Source organism: Thalassophryne amazonica, chromosome 8, assembly GCF_902500255.1.
Source record: "Thalassophryne amazonica chromosome 8, fThaAma1.1, whole genome shotgun sequence".
NCBI classification, from domain to species: Eukaryota; Metazoa; Chordata; class Actinopteri; order Batrachoidiformes; family Batrachoididae; genus Thalassophryne; species Thalassophryne amazonica.
The window spans coordinates 102,437,659-102,452,660 of NC_047110.1; the positions used below are offsets into that span (position 1 = coordinate 102,437,659).

At 42.0% G+C, this 15,002-nt stretch overlaps 1 protein-coding gene across 1 annotated transcript in view; it reads right to left on the minus strand.

Moving 5' to 3' along the window:
- Positions 1-237: 237 nt before the first annotated feature.
- Positions 238-15,002, minus strand: part of syt19 (synaptotagmin XIX) — a 45,997-nt gene continuing 31,232 nt past the window's right edge. The window contains exons 3-9 of the mRNA XM_034177119.1: positions 8,006-8,243; positions 7,856-7,929; positions 3,723-3,908; positions 2,284-2,433; positions 1,936-2,055; positions 935-1,046; positions 238-781 (exon numbers count right to left, since the gene is read on the minus strand). Coding sequence (XP_034033010.1) covers positions 474-781; positions 935-1,046; positions 1,936-2,055; positions 2,284-2,433; positions 3,723-3,908; positions 7,856-7,929; positions 8,006-8,243 — 1,188 coding nt within the window. The 3' untranslated portion in view covers positions 238-473. The remainder of the gene's footprint in view (positions 782-934; positions 1,047-1,935; positions 2,056-2,283; positions 2,434-3,722; positions 3,909-7,855; positions 7,930-8,005; positions 8,244-15,002) is intronic.

Genomic DNA, 15,002 nt, shown 5'->3' on the forward strand with positions numbered 1-15,002 from the left:
ACTGAAATTGTTTGTGACCAGAGGATCACTGTCTGCATCTATGGGAAATGCATAGAAATGCAGTCTTAGTATTTATCCAGGAATATGCCTGTTATGACGGTAGCTGACAGGCAGGTGGAGCTGTAACTGCAAGTAATCATTTGATTTAACTGAGACGTTGCAGGAGCTGCAATAAAAAGATTTAATAATGGAATGTACAGTAACAATCATTTCATGTTTTCACAGTGCAAAAAAATCTGATTTTTAGGAGTTTTTATTAACAGAAAACAAACCCTTCATAACAATGCCGTACAAAGGTCAACACCCTAAAGTCTTTTCAGGATTTGGATCTAAACACAGAGAAGAGAAACGTGCGATTATTCTTACGTGACTGAACATGTGCAGGGACGGAGCAAAGGCTGGCCAGAACCCGGTCCGTTTTATAGTTTAAATAGAAGTGGGTAAAAGGATCCAGGAGGGTTTGTGAGCTGCACTCAGATCAGCAGGCTGCGCCACTTTGCTACTGGCTGGCGGACGGAGCGCATCATCAGGTTCCAGTGTTTGTCTTCCGAACTTTTCTCTTTCTCCACAGTCAACTGGCCAATTAGGTGCTTGGAGGATTTGTTAGTCACCTGAGTCTCGTACACGGACACCACAATCCGACACTGCTCCACAGGGAACTCTGGCAGGGTGAACATGAGGACCTCGTTGAAGACGGTCACCGGGCAGCGAGACACTGTGGTGGTTTTTTGGTATCTCAGCTTGCACTGGTTGCACTGCACACTGACCCTGGTATACAGAGCTGCACCACACGGACAAGGCAGATTAGGAACTCTGTGTGTGTGTGTGTGTGTGTGTGTGTGTGTGTGTGTGTGTGTGTGTGTGTGTGTGTGTGTGTGTGTGTGTGTGTGTGTGTGTGTGTGTGTGTGTGTGTGTGTGTGCGTATATGATTTACCTGCATCTGAGGAAACTCCAGAGAGAAGCGTTCTGATCTTTAAGATTCCAATCTCCAGCCTCTGAGACGTAGGAAGAAACTTCAGTGACAGAAGCACCTCACCGACGAGATCCTGTGCAGCAGCAGAAGACCACAATCAAAATCAACGTAATACATTGTTTACACAGTCAAACCACATTTCGTCACCTTCCTAAAATAATGGCCTATGTCACATGACTTAGGCCATTATTTTAGGAAGGTGACAATTTGAACAATGATCTGTCTGCTCCCCTACTCCACCCAGGACCTGTGACTGATTTCCAAATTTAATGTGCAAATGATGGTCAACTCCAGAATTATCCTAAAAAGACAAGTTTTAGCAAAGGTCAACGTCATGGAGATCAAAGGTTTTTTTTCAATCCCCCCAGCTCCAGTGAACAGCAGACTTGTAGATGGTTTCTAGAATTGCCCAGGTGAAATCAAATATATCAAAGGTTACACTTTTTTTTTGGGGGGGGGGGGGGGTAGGCACCTAAGGCCATTGAGATCAAAGGTCAACATTTTGATTTCTCATACCGATTACAATCAAACTTGTAGTTGGGTCCTGGAATTGCCCATATGAGATCAAACATACCAAAGGTACATCAGGGAGCACTGCAAGGTCACTGGGGTCAAAGATCAAAATTCTGTTTTCTGTTTTCATGCAGAATTGTACAACTGTACCAAAAAAGGGCAAATGTGCCATTAAAGAATTAATCTGGGCAAAGATCAAGCTAGTTGGAACATAATGTGCTAAAAGGTGAGCCTGAGGTCAGTCAACTGAGTTAGGGTTTATGTCACTGAGGTTAAATGTCAGATCACTGTAGCCTTGACTATCTGAAACCTCACCACTAGATGTCATTGAAAACAACATAAGTCACCTACTCCAAAATAAGAGTGAGGTGTGTGTGTGTGTGTGGAAAGACAATTTCATTTTGGCGTCTATGTTTTCTTTCTGTGTCGCGTGCGCCTTTGTGTCCCACCTTCTGAGGTGTCTGCAGGTCTTGCTGCAGCTCCACAGGGTACACGATGTTGAGTTGGCTCAGAGGGACTCTGACCTCTCCCAGAACTGTGGGTCTGGAGAACCTATCAAAGTCTCTGACCTGAGACACATGCAAGCACATGGAAGACGGGTTATTTTCAGATCACAGGTGATGGTTGGTGGCACATAAATGGAAAAAGGTGAAGAATGATCCTTAGCAACAAAATCCTGAAAATCCTTTGGCCCTCGGTCTGAGTGATCTTGGAGTTGGAACAAACACTGCCAACACTTAACACTATGAAGCTGTCAAATGTCGATGTGTGATTTGAGAAAGTTCAGACGGCATCACCTCCATCCTCAGCGTGATGTGATGAAGCTCCTTCTCTTCCTGCAGGATGTAGCTGAACTGTTCTCCAAACAATGGGTTCGTGCTGCCTTTGACAGTGTGAGTCTGCCACTCGTCCAGAACTCTCCACAGCACGCGGGTCATGCCGTCAGCCTAACAGCACCACACCAACATTTTACAAAGTGTTTCAGTCGCAGAAACAATCGATGAAAGAAGTGGTTCAGAAAATGAATGACTTTTGAAGTGTTAGTAAGTGAAACAAACTGCTTCAGAGAATAAGTCACTGCTTCAAAATGCTAGAAACACCATATTAAATTGTTTCAGAAAATGATTCATAGTTTCAAAGCAGTTGAAACAAAGAAAAAAACAGTTTTAGAAAGTGATTCATTGCTTCAAAATGCTAGAAACAGCATCCAAAACACTTTTTGGAAATGACTCTTTCAAAGCCATAGAAACACTAAATGAAACAATTTTTTTCAGAAAATGATTTCCTGTTTCAAAATGTTAGCAACAGTATATGAAACAAATAGTTTCAGAAAATAATTAATCGTTTCAAAGAGTAGAGACATTACATGAAACAATTTATTTCTGAAAATGATTCACCATTTCAAATGCTAGAAACACTAAAACAATAATAATAAAAAAAAAGTGCTTCTGAAAGTGACCAAATATTCTGAAATGCTGGAAAGAGGAAATGAACCAAATTGTGGCAGCAAATTATTCACTAATTCAAAGCAGTAGAAATACTAAATAAAAGAATTGCTTCAGAAAATGATTCACTAGTTCACAGTGGTAGCAACAGTTCCTGAAAAGAGCTGCTTCAAACCAGTAGAAACATCAACTCAAAGAATTGCTTCAGAAAATGATTCACTGGCTCAAAATGCTAGAAACAGTGAATGACAGAATTACTCCAGAAAACCATTCTGTTTTAAAGCAGTAGAAACCACAAAGAAAATAATTTCTAAATTAAATTACCGTTTCAAAATACAATCAACAGTCCCTGAAACCGCTTCAGAAAATGATTCACAAACTCAAAATGTTAGCAATAGCAGATGGCTTCAGAAATTGATTTAGTGCTTCAAAGCAGTAGAAACAGTAAAGAACTGCTTCATAAAATGTCTCACTGGTGCAAAACGTGAGCAACAGCGCATGAAACAAATTGCTTCTGAAAATGATTCATTGCTTTGAATGACTCCAAATACTTTGATAGTGTCATACAGTGGGACTCCTCCCAGAATGAATTCCTCACTCTACCCGTAGACAATATCTACCAATAGCAGCATGTGGAAACAAAAAAATATATTTTTGCAAAATGCAAACACTTTAAAGAAAATTGTTCATCTGCATTTTGTCGAAATTTGTTTCATGCTTCACTATGACTGGTCTTTGTAATTCTGAGGTAAATTGATTTCAGACTCACTGATTACTGAGGGCTAATTTACCTCTTCGTTGACACGCTCATTGACTTGGTTCCCGTTCGATCCCGCCCGCATCAGTCTGAGCTTGACGAAGGACTGCAGGCTGTGGATCTGACTGTGGTCCTGCAGACCCGCCACCTGCAGCACGGTGACCACCAGACGGGACTGTGGCTCGTCATAGTACAGCGAGAAACGTAGTGACCCGTTGACCTGATGTGGGAAGACATGTTAAGAATCCCAGTAAGTATCCTGCAAGAGCTGCCTAAACTGATGACATGTGTCCAGAAATAGAAATTAAATGGATCTCCTTCACATTAACCATCATCCATCGATCTTCCTCCACTTATCCGGGGGAATGGACAAGTTGACCGTGGCGTAAGCGCTGAGCATGATTCCCTTCAAATGAGAAGATTCCCGGGTCAAGGCCACCTGTGCCCATTCTACTTGTAAATCTGCAGTGTGTCAGGAAGAGCATCCGGTGTGCAACTTGTGCCAAATCTATGTGTGGATCCCTAGAATCAGGGAAGCAAGGTCCTTCCTCTGCCCGCATGGTACGTTTTTCGATGCATCTCGTTTAGGGTTAAGACGACGGTTCCAATCACCTCCACGGATTACAATTCCTGGAGCGCCAATCATTAGTTCAAACACCTTTCTGTGGAAGGCAACATGACTTCCAGCAGGAACATAAACTTTACAAATGGTTATTGTTACATTGTTGATCTTCCCTTAAACTATTATATACCTCTCTTCTTCATCAAACTCCACAGAAATATAATGAAATTGTATTTTTTTTTTTGTGATATTAATACTATAACGCCTCTCCTTCGCACTGTAAGATGAATAATATGCTCTTGTATAGCTCATTCTTTTCATGCTGACACAGAAAGGTGCGTCTCCTGTAACCATATAATTTGAGTATTTTCCTTTTTTTACTTTTGATAGTTTTTTACTCCTTTTAACCAGATTTGAAATCCCTTTCGCATTAAATGAGAATATCTTACTTGGGCGGCATGGTAGGTTAGTGTTTAGCACTATTGCCTCACAGCAAGAAGGTTGTGGGATCGCCTCCCGCCCTTTCTGTGTGGAGTTTGTCTGTGTGGGTTTCCTCCGAGCACTACGGTTTCCTACCATAATCAAAAACATGTTTTTTTAGGGTCTGGTCCTTCCTCTGCCCCTGACTAAGGCAGCATCTCTACATCTGGAGTTGGTCCCCGGGTGCCGGACTGTGGCTGCTCACTTCTCCTAGTGGTTGGATTGTGTCTAACTGTTATTAGGATGATTAAATGCAGAGGACAAGTTTTGTTGCATGTTTGTGTAATGACAATAAAGGCCCTATTGTATTGTCTGTGTATGACGCCTATGTGTCACCTGCTATTTTAATAAACTGGACACACGTTTCTGTGTCTGTGTTTCTGTGGGAGACTGACTTTAGATGTAATCTTAACATCATCCTGACTGCAGGTCTTATTATATTTGAAAATGAGAACCAACCAGACTTTACTGTGACTCGACTCCAGCCGAGGCTCCTGCTGAAATCGACAGAAACGGAAAACGGACTGCATTTATATAGCGCTTTTCCATCTGCATCAGATACTCAAAGCGCTTTACAATTATGCCTCACATTCACCCCGATGTCAGGGTGCTGCCATACAAGGCGCTCACTACACACCGGGAGCAATAGGGGATTAAAGACCTTGCCCAAAGGCCCTTAGTGATTTTCCAGTCAGGCGGGGATTTGAACCCATGATCTTCTGGACTCAAGCCCAACACCTTAACCGCTAGACCATCACCTCCCCTAATGTAGAGAGATGATTACATCAACAGTACAGGTGAATACACAAATACAATGTGACCGACTGTCAAACACAGCTGACATGCAGCAGGAGACAATAACAGAATCCTCGCCAGACACACCCCCTCAACCCGACTCCTTTCACAGGCCAATCAGTCTCATTTCATCAAGATCATGTGAAGCTATAACACCACTGTACATGGTCAAATTAGTCATGCTGAAAACTACAACAACCACAAACTCATCAGTCCTACAACAGCATTAATAGTTTTGCATCTTTTTGTGTGTAACAACCTCAAAATTTAAGGTTTCTATTTTTACATTTGACCAAATATTTCCACTAAGGTTTGTGCAAATCATTTTGAGTATAATGGCCTATTTTCCAGTGTTAAATATATATATATATATATATATATACACACACACAGAGAGACCTATACAATTTTATAACCTGAACAATCTGAACAGAGTTTGTTTTGGTTCTTTATTCTTTAAAGCTACAGTGTGTAGAATTTAGTGCCTTCTACTGGTGAAATTTCAGAATGCATTATTCCGTCACGACACGATTCCTGTTCCTTCTCATTTTCAATTCTTTGGCGACACATGTTCTCTTGCCTTCCATTGTAATAAGTTATGTACAGTGCCCCCAAAAAGTATTGGAACACTTTGTATTTCACACATTTTAATTGGTTTATGCCATTTCAAATACAAAAAAAAATCAAAAATAAAATTTCTAAAATGATCTTCTTCAAACTGAACTCAAATCTCTACAACTTGTTATAAATTCATTAAAAATATAAAAGCCAAGATGATATGTTGCATAAGTAATGGAACACTTTGGTATAATGCCTGTAAATAATCAGTTTAATTGCCAGTTTTCTTCAGACAAGTCAGGGGATGGATACATGAACATTTCCAAGTCACTGAATATGTCTTGAACGTTATTTACATCAGTTATGAAGAAATACAAACAATATGGCACTTTATGGTAAATCTGTGTGGAGTCGACAATTCTCAAAAACTGAGTGACTGTGCAAGGAGGAGAAGAGTGAGGAAAGCCACCAAGACACCCAGATAACCCAGAAGAAGTTACAGGCTTCTGTGGCTGTGATTGGAGAAATTGTGCACAGTGCATGTTTTGCATTTTGTATCATCAGTCATACAGCTTCATGATGAAGTGGTACAGAGGATTTTCTTTCACTAAAACATCAGATCTCGGCTTGCATCTCAGATGTACCTTCTGGCAAATTGTAGCTGAACTTTCAGGCCTTCTTTTTATGAAAATTGAAAACTGATTATTTGCAGGTGTTATACCAAAGTGTTCCATTGCATATGCAACTCATCATCATGTTGGCTTTTATATTTTTAATTAATTTATATCATGTTGTAGAGATTTACTTTGAGTTTGAGTTTAAGGAACATAATTTTAGAAATTCTTAGTTTTTGTATTTTTTGTATTTGAAATGGCTTAAACAAATTGAAATGTGTGAAATACCAAATGTTCTAATACATTTGGAAAGCACTGTGTATATGCAAAAAAACACACAGGTCTTGATATTTTCTCTTACAAACTGAGGAAGCAAGGTTCATAAATCATTTATTATATGACTCTTTTTTTTAGCTGCGTTGACAAAATTGAATAGATATTTATGGAGTATGTTCATGTCCGATCCGACTTGGTTTTCTAATTGTGTTTTTAGTTTTCTGGTTTGTAACAAAGTTTTCAATATGTTCCTGACTGTTAGGAGCTGTGCTTTCATCTTGTTGGTCTTCATTTTGAACGTCCACTTCGAGCTCATTTGCTGTTAAATTCCTCCAAATCTGATACGCGATCCGGACCGAGTGTCATGGTAACGGTCTGCTATGGGAAAATATCAGACCGGAAATCAGCCAGTGCACAGGGCAAGAAGCACCGACTCCTTTCATCCACCTTCAGTCTTCCAGTAAAATGTGAAAGACAGAATATGTCCAGTTTGGGACAGTGTATCAACATGGCGGTGCAACATGGCGGCCTCCATGCAGCTTTAAGTAATGACGAACAAAGCGATGCATCATGAAGCAGTGGTCATGAAGCAATCACATTACAAACTGCTTCAGTGAGAATACCACAGTAAGCAGATTACTCAGAGTGTAACATCACACATATTACTGCAAATGATTCATTCTTATTTGGAGGATTTGCATAATTTAATTTAAAAGGTGGAAAATCTACAGTTCCTCACACAAAGGACAATTCCCTGATTCCAGGATTAGAAACTGTGGCTGCGCACCAGGTTTTACGTTGCCAAATAAATTTACAGCCAACCACAGAGATGATGTAAGAAATTTCTCTTTTAAACAGAGTTTGAAGCTGTTTCAATCTTACCTTAATACTTGGACCTTCCAAGTAGTCGTCCTCAGTTGTCAGCTTGTCGTCCAGGTAAAGGGGGTCACTGCTCGCTACGGTAATATTCAAATCGAAGTTTGTGATGACAAATTTCCTGCTCGTTGTGGTGTTTAACGTATCTGTACTCACCGTTGTTCTGAGCTGTATATAAGGCGTGTTTCTGTGTTAAGCATCTGAAGACTTGCCAGGCCAAGACGAACAAGGCCAGCAGAAAGAGAGTAATGCAGATTCCCAGGATGCAGTACTTGATCGGGTCGGAAAATGGAATGGTCAAATCTTCCTCGGTAGACAGCAGCCCACTCGCGGCTGGATAGTCGATCATCATTATCACCATGACTTCCAACCTCCATGTGGCCCACATATACTTCTGCAACCCAGGAACATAGACCGTGTAAGGCGGCCGTGAACAGATGATCATGACAATTAGTTGCTGCTGTTGCTACTATAACTTGCTCCTTTTAGCTAGCCACAGTATTTGGGTGTGTGTGTGTGTTTTTTTTTTTTTTTTTACAGTATTTAGCTAGCAGTTGCATGCTGGACGTTTTCTTCCTGAAAGTCCTGGATCAAACCTGTTTGTATAACATCAACACCTGTTTGTATAACATCCGTACTACACAGCTCCAAATCAGAAACAGGTGGGACATATCATAAACTATGGATGGAGGGAACCTGCAGTGATTTTTAAATTTACTTTAATTTGTAATTAACTGCAAACAAAAGATATTTCATGTTTTGTGTGTGGTCATGTGTTACTAGAGCACCGCCATCATAGAGCACAAACATTCGCCAACACTAGCTTCCAATTCTACTCATTTTTATCATGGAAAAAGTTTTCAAGGTTCAGGTCCTGTTAGAAGTGGCTTTTCCAAAGCTAAATATAATACAAAATATATATCAAATCCGCAGGACGTATCAGATGTGGCTCAAACGTAGTCTGTTCATTGAGAGCGCCAGTTTGCACCTCATTGTCACAAACAAGAGTGGTTGAGTTACTTTTGATTGAGCTATAATGCAAAATGTACATCAAATGGGCTTTCCAATATTAAATTCAAATGTCCACAAAATCCACAATCCAGATCAGATCCAAATCCAACTTTGTCAAGTGATAGTGAGTGCCAGTCTACACCTCACTTTCAAATATGAGAGTGATTGGGGCACATTTGATAAAGATATAATGTAAAAAATATACATTAAATGGGTTTTTCAATGTTAAATTGAAATGGCCACAAAATCTGTAATCTGGATCAGATCCAGATCAGACTTTAATCAGTCAATAAGGGCCCCTTCATACATAGTGTGAATTTGGTTGATTTGCGCATAAAGTGCACATAAAGCAGGAATTGTGTGCAAAACGTAATCGTAGCTGCTTCCAACACCTTGTCAACTGTTGCTACAACTATTTGCGCAAACCAGCAGCTGAAAGACGGGGTGTGCGCTGTGCAAGCCCATCGAACCCTCTCACGGGAGGTGTCAGCCAAATTCCAGCTGACACCCACGAACGTCTTACACTGCTCGCATGGCACTTAGAAAATGTGTGGCCATTCATACTATCATCACAAAAACAGTCTGCAGACAATCACTGTGGCGCTGGATGTGAAATTTGTCTAAGTGCCCCACGACTGTGAAGTTGCCGAGTGTACATGTGGCGTGCCAGAGTGTTGGCTCCCCCCCCACAACACGTGTGCATGTGTTTCATGCACTCTCCCCCCACCCCCACAACACATCTGTGCATGTGATTCGCCCCCCTGCAGGCGAGGCATCTCTCATCTGATCACAGAGTGACATCTTGGTCTGTGCGCTGACAGGACAGGGGGCGTGGCTGGCTGCCTAGAGCTGTTGAGACATCTCCAGTTATGGACATCACAGCTGCAGCACACGTCTTGTGTTTTGCCGAAAACGTGCGTGTGCGTGCTTGTGTGGAAATACATAAAAACATATATCGCTTTTGCAATAGGAGGAGAAACGGGCCGTCAGTCCGTTTGGACACGCAGCAGGTGATCTGAATGTCACATCTGACAGGACACGTGTGTTGAGCCGTGAGGGCTGCGAGCGGCGCACTGCATGACCAGGACAAGCCAACAGTATGACAAATACACCACTTTCAGTCACATATCAGCAGAAATATGTTGTAACAAACATCGTTTGGTCAGTTATCACAGCACTTTTTTTTAGAAGATACGAGGGCTGTCAATGAAGTAACAGTCCTTTTTATTTTTTTCAAAAACTATATGGATTTCATTCATATGTTTTTACGTCAGACATGCTTGAACCCTCGTGCGCATGCGTGAGTTTTTCCAAGCCTGTCGGTGACGTCATTCGCCTGTGAGCACTCCTTGTGGGAGGAGTCGTCCAGCCCCTCGTCGGAATTCCTTTGTCTGAGAAGTTGCTGAGAGACTGGCACGTTGTTTGATCAAAATTTTTTCTAAACCTGTGAGACACATCGAAGTGGACACGGTTCGAAAAATTAAGCTGGTTTTCAGTGAAAATTTTAACGGCTGATGAGAGATTTTGAGGTGATTCTGTCGCTTTAAGGACTTTTCACGGTGCGAGACGTCGCGCAGCGCTCTCAGCCGCCGTCGTCAGCCTGTTCAAGCTGAAAACCTCCACATTTCAGGCTCTATTGATCCAGGACGTCGTGAGAGAACAGAGAAGTTTCAGAAGAAGTCGGTTTCAGCATTTTATCCGGATATTCCACTGTTAAAGGAGATTTTTTTAATGAAAGACGTGCGGACGGGTCCGCGCGTCGGGACGCAGCCGACGCAGTGCGGCGGCACAGGAAAAACACCTCCGTGTTGATAACCATTTGTAAAATCCAGGCGGCTTTTGATGGCTTTCAGTGGAGTGAGTATATGAGAAATTGTTTAACAGGCAGGACGTGTTCCAACTTGTCCTTAAGGCTTTCAACAGAGGTGTTTTTCCTGTGGCGGAGCGTTGCGTCGGCTGCGTCCCGACGCGCGGACCCGTCCGCACGTCTTTCATTAAAAAAATCTCCTTTAACAGTGGAATATCCGGATAAAATGCTGAAACCGACTTCTTCTGAAACTTCTCTGTTCTCTCACGACGTCCTGGATCAACAGAGCCTGAAATGTGGAGGTTTTCAGCTTGAACAGGCTGACGACGGCGGCTGAGAGCGCTGAGCGACGTCTCGCACCGTGGGAAGTCCTTAAAGCGACAGAATCGCCTCAAAATCTCTCATCAGCCGTTAAAATTTTCACTGAAAACCAGCTTAATTTTTCGAACCGTGTCCACTTCGATGTGTCTCACAGGTTTAGAAAAAAATTTTGATCAAACAACGTGCCAGTCTCTCAGCAACTTCTCAGACAAAGGAATTCCGACGAGGGGCTGGACGACTCCTCCCACAAGGAGTGCTCACAGGCGAATGACGTCACCGACAAGCGTGGAAAAACTCACGCATGCGCACGAGGGTTCAAGCATGTCTGACGTAAAAACATATGAATGAAATCCATATAGTTTTTGAAAAAAATAAAAAGGACCGTTGCTTTATTGACAGACCTCGTACATTTATCTGCTTGTTGATTTTACCCATTTCATGCTCCTTTTACAAAACACTGACTACATTTACATGCAGCCAATAACCCTTTCATAACCAGAATATTAGCAATAACCCCATTGCGCACGGCTATGTAAACACCCGCAAAAACCCGAATATGCTCATATTCCGGTTTTTAAAAATCTGAATAAGACCCCTGGGTTACTCCTTTTCTAACCCGAATATCAGGTCATATAAACACGCATCGGGATATCCCCATAGAAAGGAACATTATTTTGTGTTCTGCGCATGTCCTATCCGCAAGGAATCTTGGTCTTTTGAGTACGTCAACTATTTGTATGCGGGGCGCGCAACTCACCGGACACCACAAAAGCAGATGTAAACAGCGCATTGTGTTCTGCATCCTTATCAGGCAGCACCGGTCGGAATCACCGTGATTGCTCTCACTGCCTCCGATGCGCTTACCTTGTCTGCGGGCTCGGTAAATGCCGCAGCGGGCCACTCACACCGCCCCTCTCTCTGCTGTGTGGAGCTGCGCCAACTCTGGCAACAGGTCCAGAGACTACGCTCGCTGTTTTGATGCGGAGGCAGCCCGCAAGGATAGATTTCTTGCAGAAAAAATCCACAGCGCCGCAGGGTCTCGGTATACTGCAGCTGCAGAGTTCCATGGCCTTGACTTGGATTCTTTGCGGGTCCCGCATCTGTACTCCCGGAGGCAGTGAGTGAAGGGAGAGCACGCGCATTGTGTTCCGCTTGTGTCTGTTATAATCTTCTCGCCCAGAAGAAAAAAGAGAGTATTTACACAGGAGAGAAAAGTGAGAAAATGTTAATGCCTGTTTGAGAAAAGTGTATAAAGTGTGTAGTGAGGGGTTTTACGCGAAGCAGGATTTGCACGAACGCCAGACCAAATCAAACACCGCTGGAAGACGTGTGTCGCTGTTTAGATGGGGATATTCCAAATGATACCAATGACCATGTATACAGGAGTAACTGTCTGCTTAAGCATGAAAACGGGTTATTCCTAATGATTCAGAAACCGGAATATTGACCTTAACCCGAATATTAATGGAACGTAAACGCAGTCAGTGATTGAAACGCAATGATAAAGTTTCTGTCTGGTAATCAGAGCGTGTGGGTTTTTAATCCTGTGGCATTTTTGTTTTTAAACCAGGGTTATTTAACGGCCCCTTCATGAATGTATGTCTGTGACCATGGGTCATCTACAGAGGAACAGACAGATCATATTTGTATTGCGCACTTGATAAATGCGGTGTTTTTATATGGTGTGTGGGATTATTTCATTTTAAATACATCTATCTACTTCCTCATATCAGGCAGGTTCCCACCGCAACTTTCACAAGACTGTGATTGTAGCTCAATGGCAAAGTTTCTGACTGGCACTGATGCAGGTTTGAGTCTTGTGGATGGCATGTAATTTTTATTTTTTTATTTTCAGCAGCTGCTGTGAAAAGCTGCTGTGTTCCCACATGCACAAAACCAACGCAGCATGTATTTTTTTTTTTTTCTTCACAGCAGCTGCATGATGTGGTTACACATTGTTGCAGCTGCTGGCAGTGTGTTCCCATGTGCACAAACCCTTGCACCGGCATCGTGCACGCCTGCTCATCTGCATGATGTTTCGTGGTTTGATCATACAAGCTGTTTCACCATGAGTCAACCTGGAGTTGTACGTATTCGCACTACAGTGAGGAAAATAAGTATTTGAACACCCTGCGATTTTGCAAGTTCTGCCAATTAGAAATCATGGAGGGGTCTGAAATTTTCATCTTAGGTGCATGTCCACTGTGACAGACATAATCTAAAAAAAAAAAAAAAATCCGGAAATCACAATGTATGATTTTTTAAATAATTTATTTGTATGTTACTGCTGCAAATAAGTATTTGAACACCTACCAACCAGCAAGAATTCTGGCTCACACAGACCTGTTAATTTTTTTTAAGAAGCCCTCTTATTCTGCACTCTTTACCTGTATTAATTGCACCTGTTTGAACTTGTTACCTGTATAAAAGACACCTGTTCACACACTCAATCAATCACACTCCAACCTGTCCACCATAGCAAGACCAAAGAGCTGTCTAAGGACACCAGGGACAAAACTGTAGACCTGCACAAGGCTGGGATGGACTACAGGACAACAGGCAAGCAGCTTGGTAGAAAACAACAACTGTTATGATTATTTATTAGAAAGTGGAAGAAACACAAGCTGACTGTCAATCTCCCTCAGTCTGGGATTCCATGCAAGATCTCACTTTGTGGGGTAAGGATGATTCTGAGAAAGATCAGAACTACACAGGAGGACCTGGTCAATGACCTGAAGAGAGCTGGGACCACAGTCACAAAGATTACATTAGTAACACATGATGCTGTCATGGTTTAAAATCCTGCAGGGCAGCAAGGTCCCACTGCTCAAGCCAGCACATGTCCAGGCCCATTTGAAGTTCACCAGTGACCATCCTTATGATCCAGAAGAGGCATGGGAGAAGGTCATATGGTCAGATGAGACCAGAATAGAGCTTTTTGAATTCAACTCCACTTACCATGTTTAGAGGATGAGAACAACCCCAAGAAAACCAACCCAACCGTGAAGCATGGGGGTGGAAACATCATACTCTGGGGGTGCTCTTCTGCAAAGGGGACAGGACGACTGCACCGTATTGAAGGGAGGATGGACGGGGTCATGTATTGCGAGATTTTGGCAAACAACCTCCTTCCCTCAGTAAGAGCATTGAAGATGGGTCATGGCTGGGTCTTCCAGCATGACAATGACCCCAAAAACACAGCCAGGGCAACTAAGGAGGGGCTCCGTAAGAAGCATTTCAAGGTCCTGGAGTGGCCTGACCAGTCTCCAGACCTGAACTCAACAGAAAATCTTTGGAGGGAGCTGAAACTCCAAACTGAAAGATCTAGAGAAGATCTGTATGGAGGAGTGGACCAAAATCCCTGCTGCAGTGTGTGAAAACCTGGTGAAAAACTACAGGAAACATTTGACCTCTGTAATTGCAAACAAAGGCTACTGTACCAAATATTAACATTGATTTCCACAGGTGTTCAAATACTTATTTGCAGCAGTAACATACAAATACATTGATAAAAAATCATACATTGTGATTTCAGGATTTTTTTTTTTTTTTTTTTTTTTTTTTTTTTTTTTTTTTTAGATTATGTCTCTCACAGTGGACATGCACCTAAGATGAAAATTTCAGACCCCTCCATGATTTCTAAGTGGGAGAACTTGCAAAATTGCAGGGTGTTCAAATACTTATTTTCCTCACTGTATGTGTGAAGGGGCCCTAAAGGACAGCACCCTACATAATGCTCTCCAATATGAAAGAACTTTGATCTTTGTTGATAGTTATGAATTACTGAAAATTTGTTATTTTTAACCATGTCCTCTTACAGTGGTCAATACATAATAGGAGGGGACTTTAACTGTGTGATTCATCCGAGGATGGATAGGTCAAATACCTCTGATAATTCTCATCAACAAACACGGAAAATCATAGGAAAATATACCAGAGACCTCAATTTAGTTGAAATTTGGAGACAATTTTACGCTAATAAGAATGAATACTCTTGTTTTTCTAGCACATATA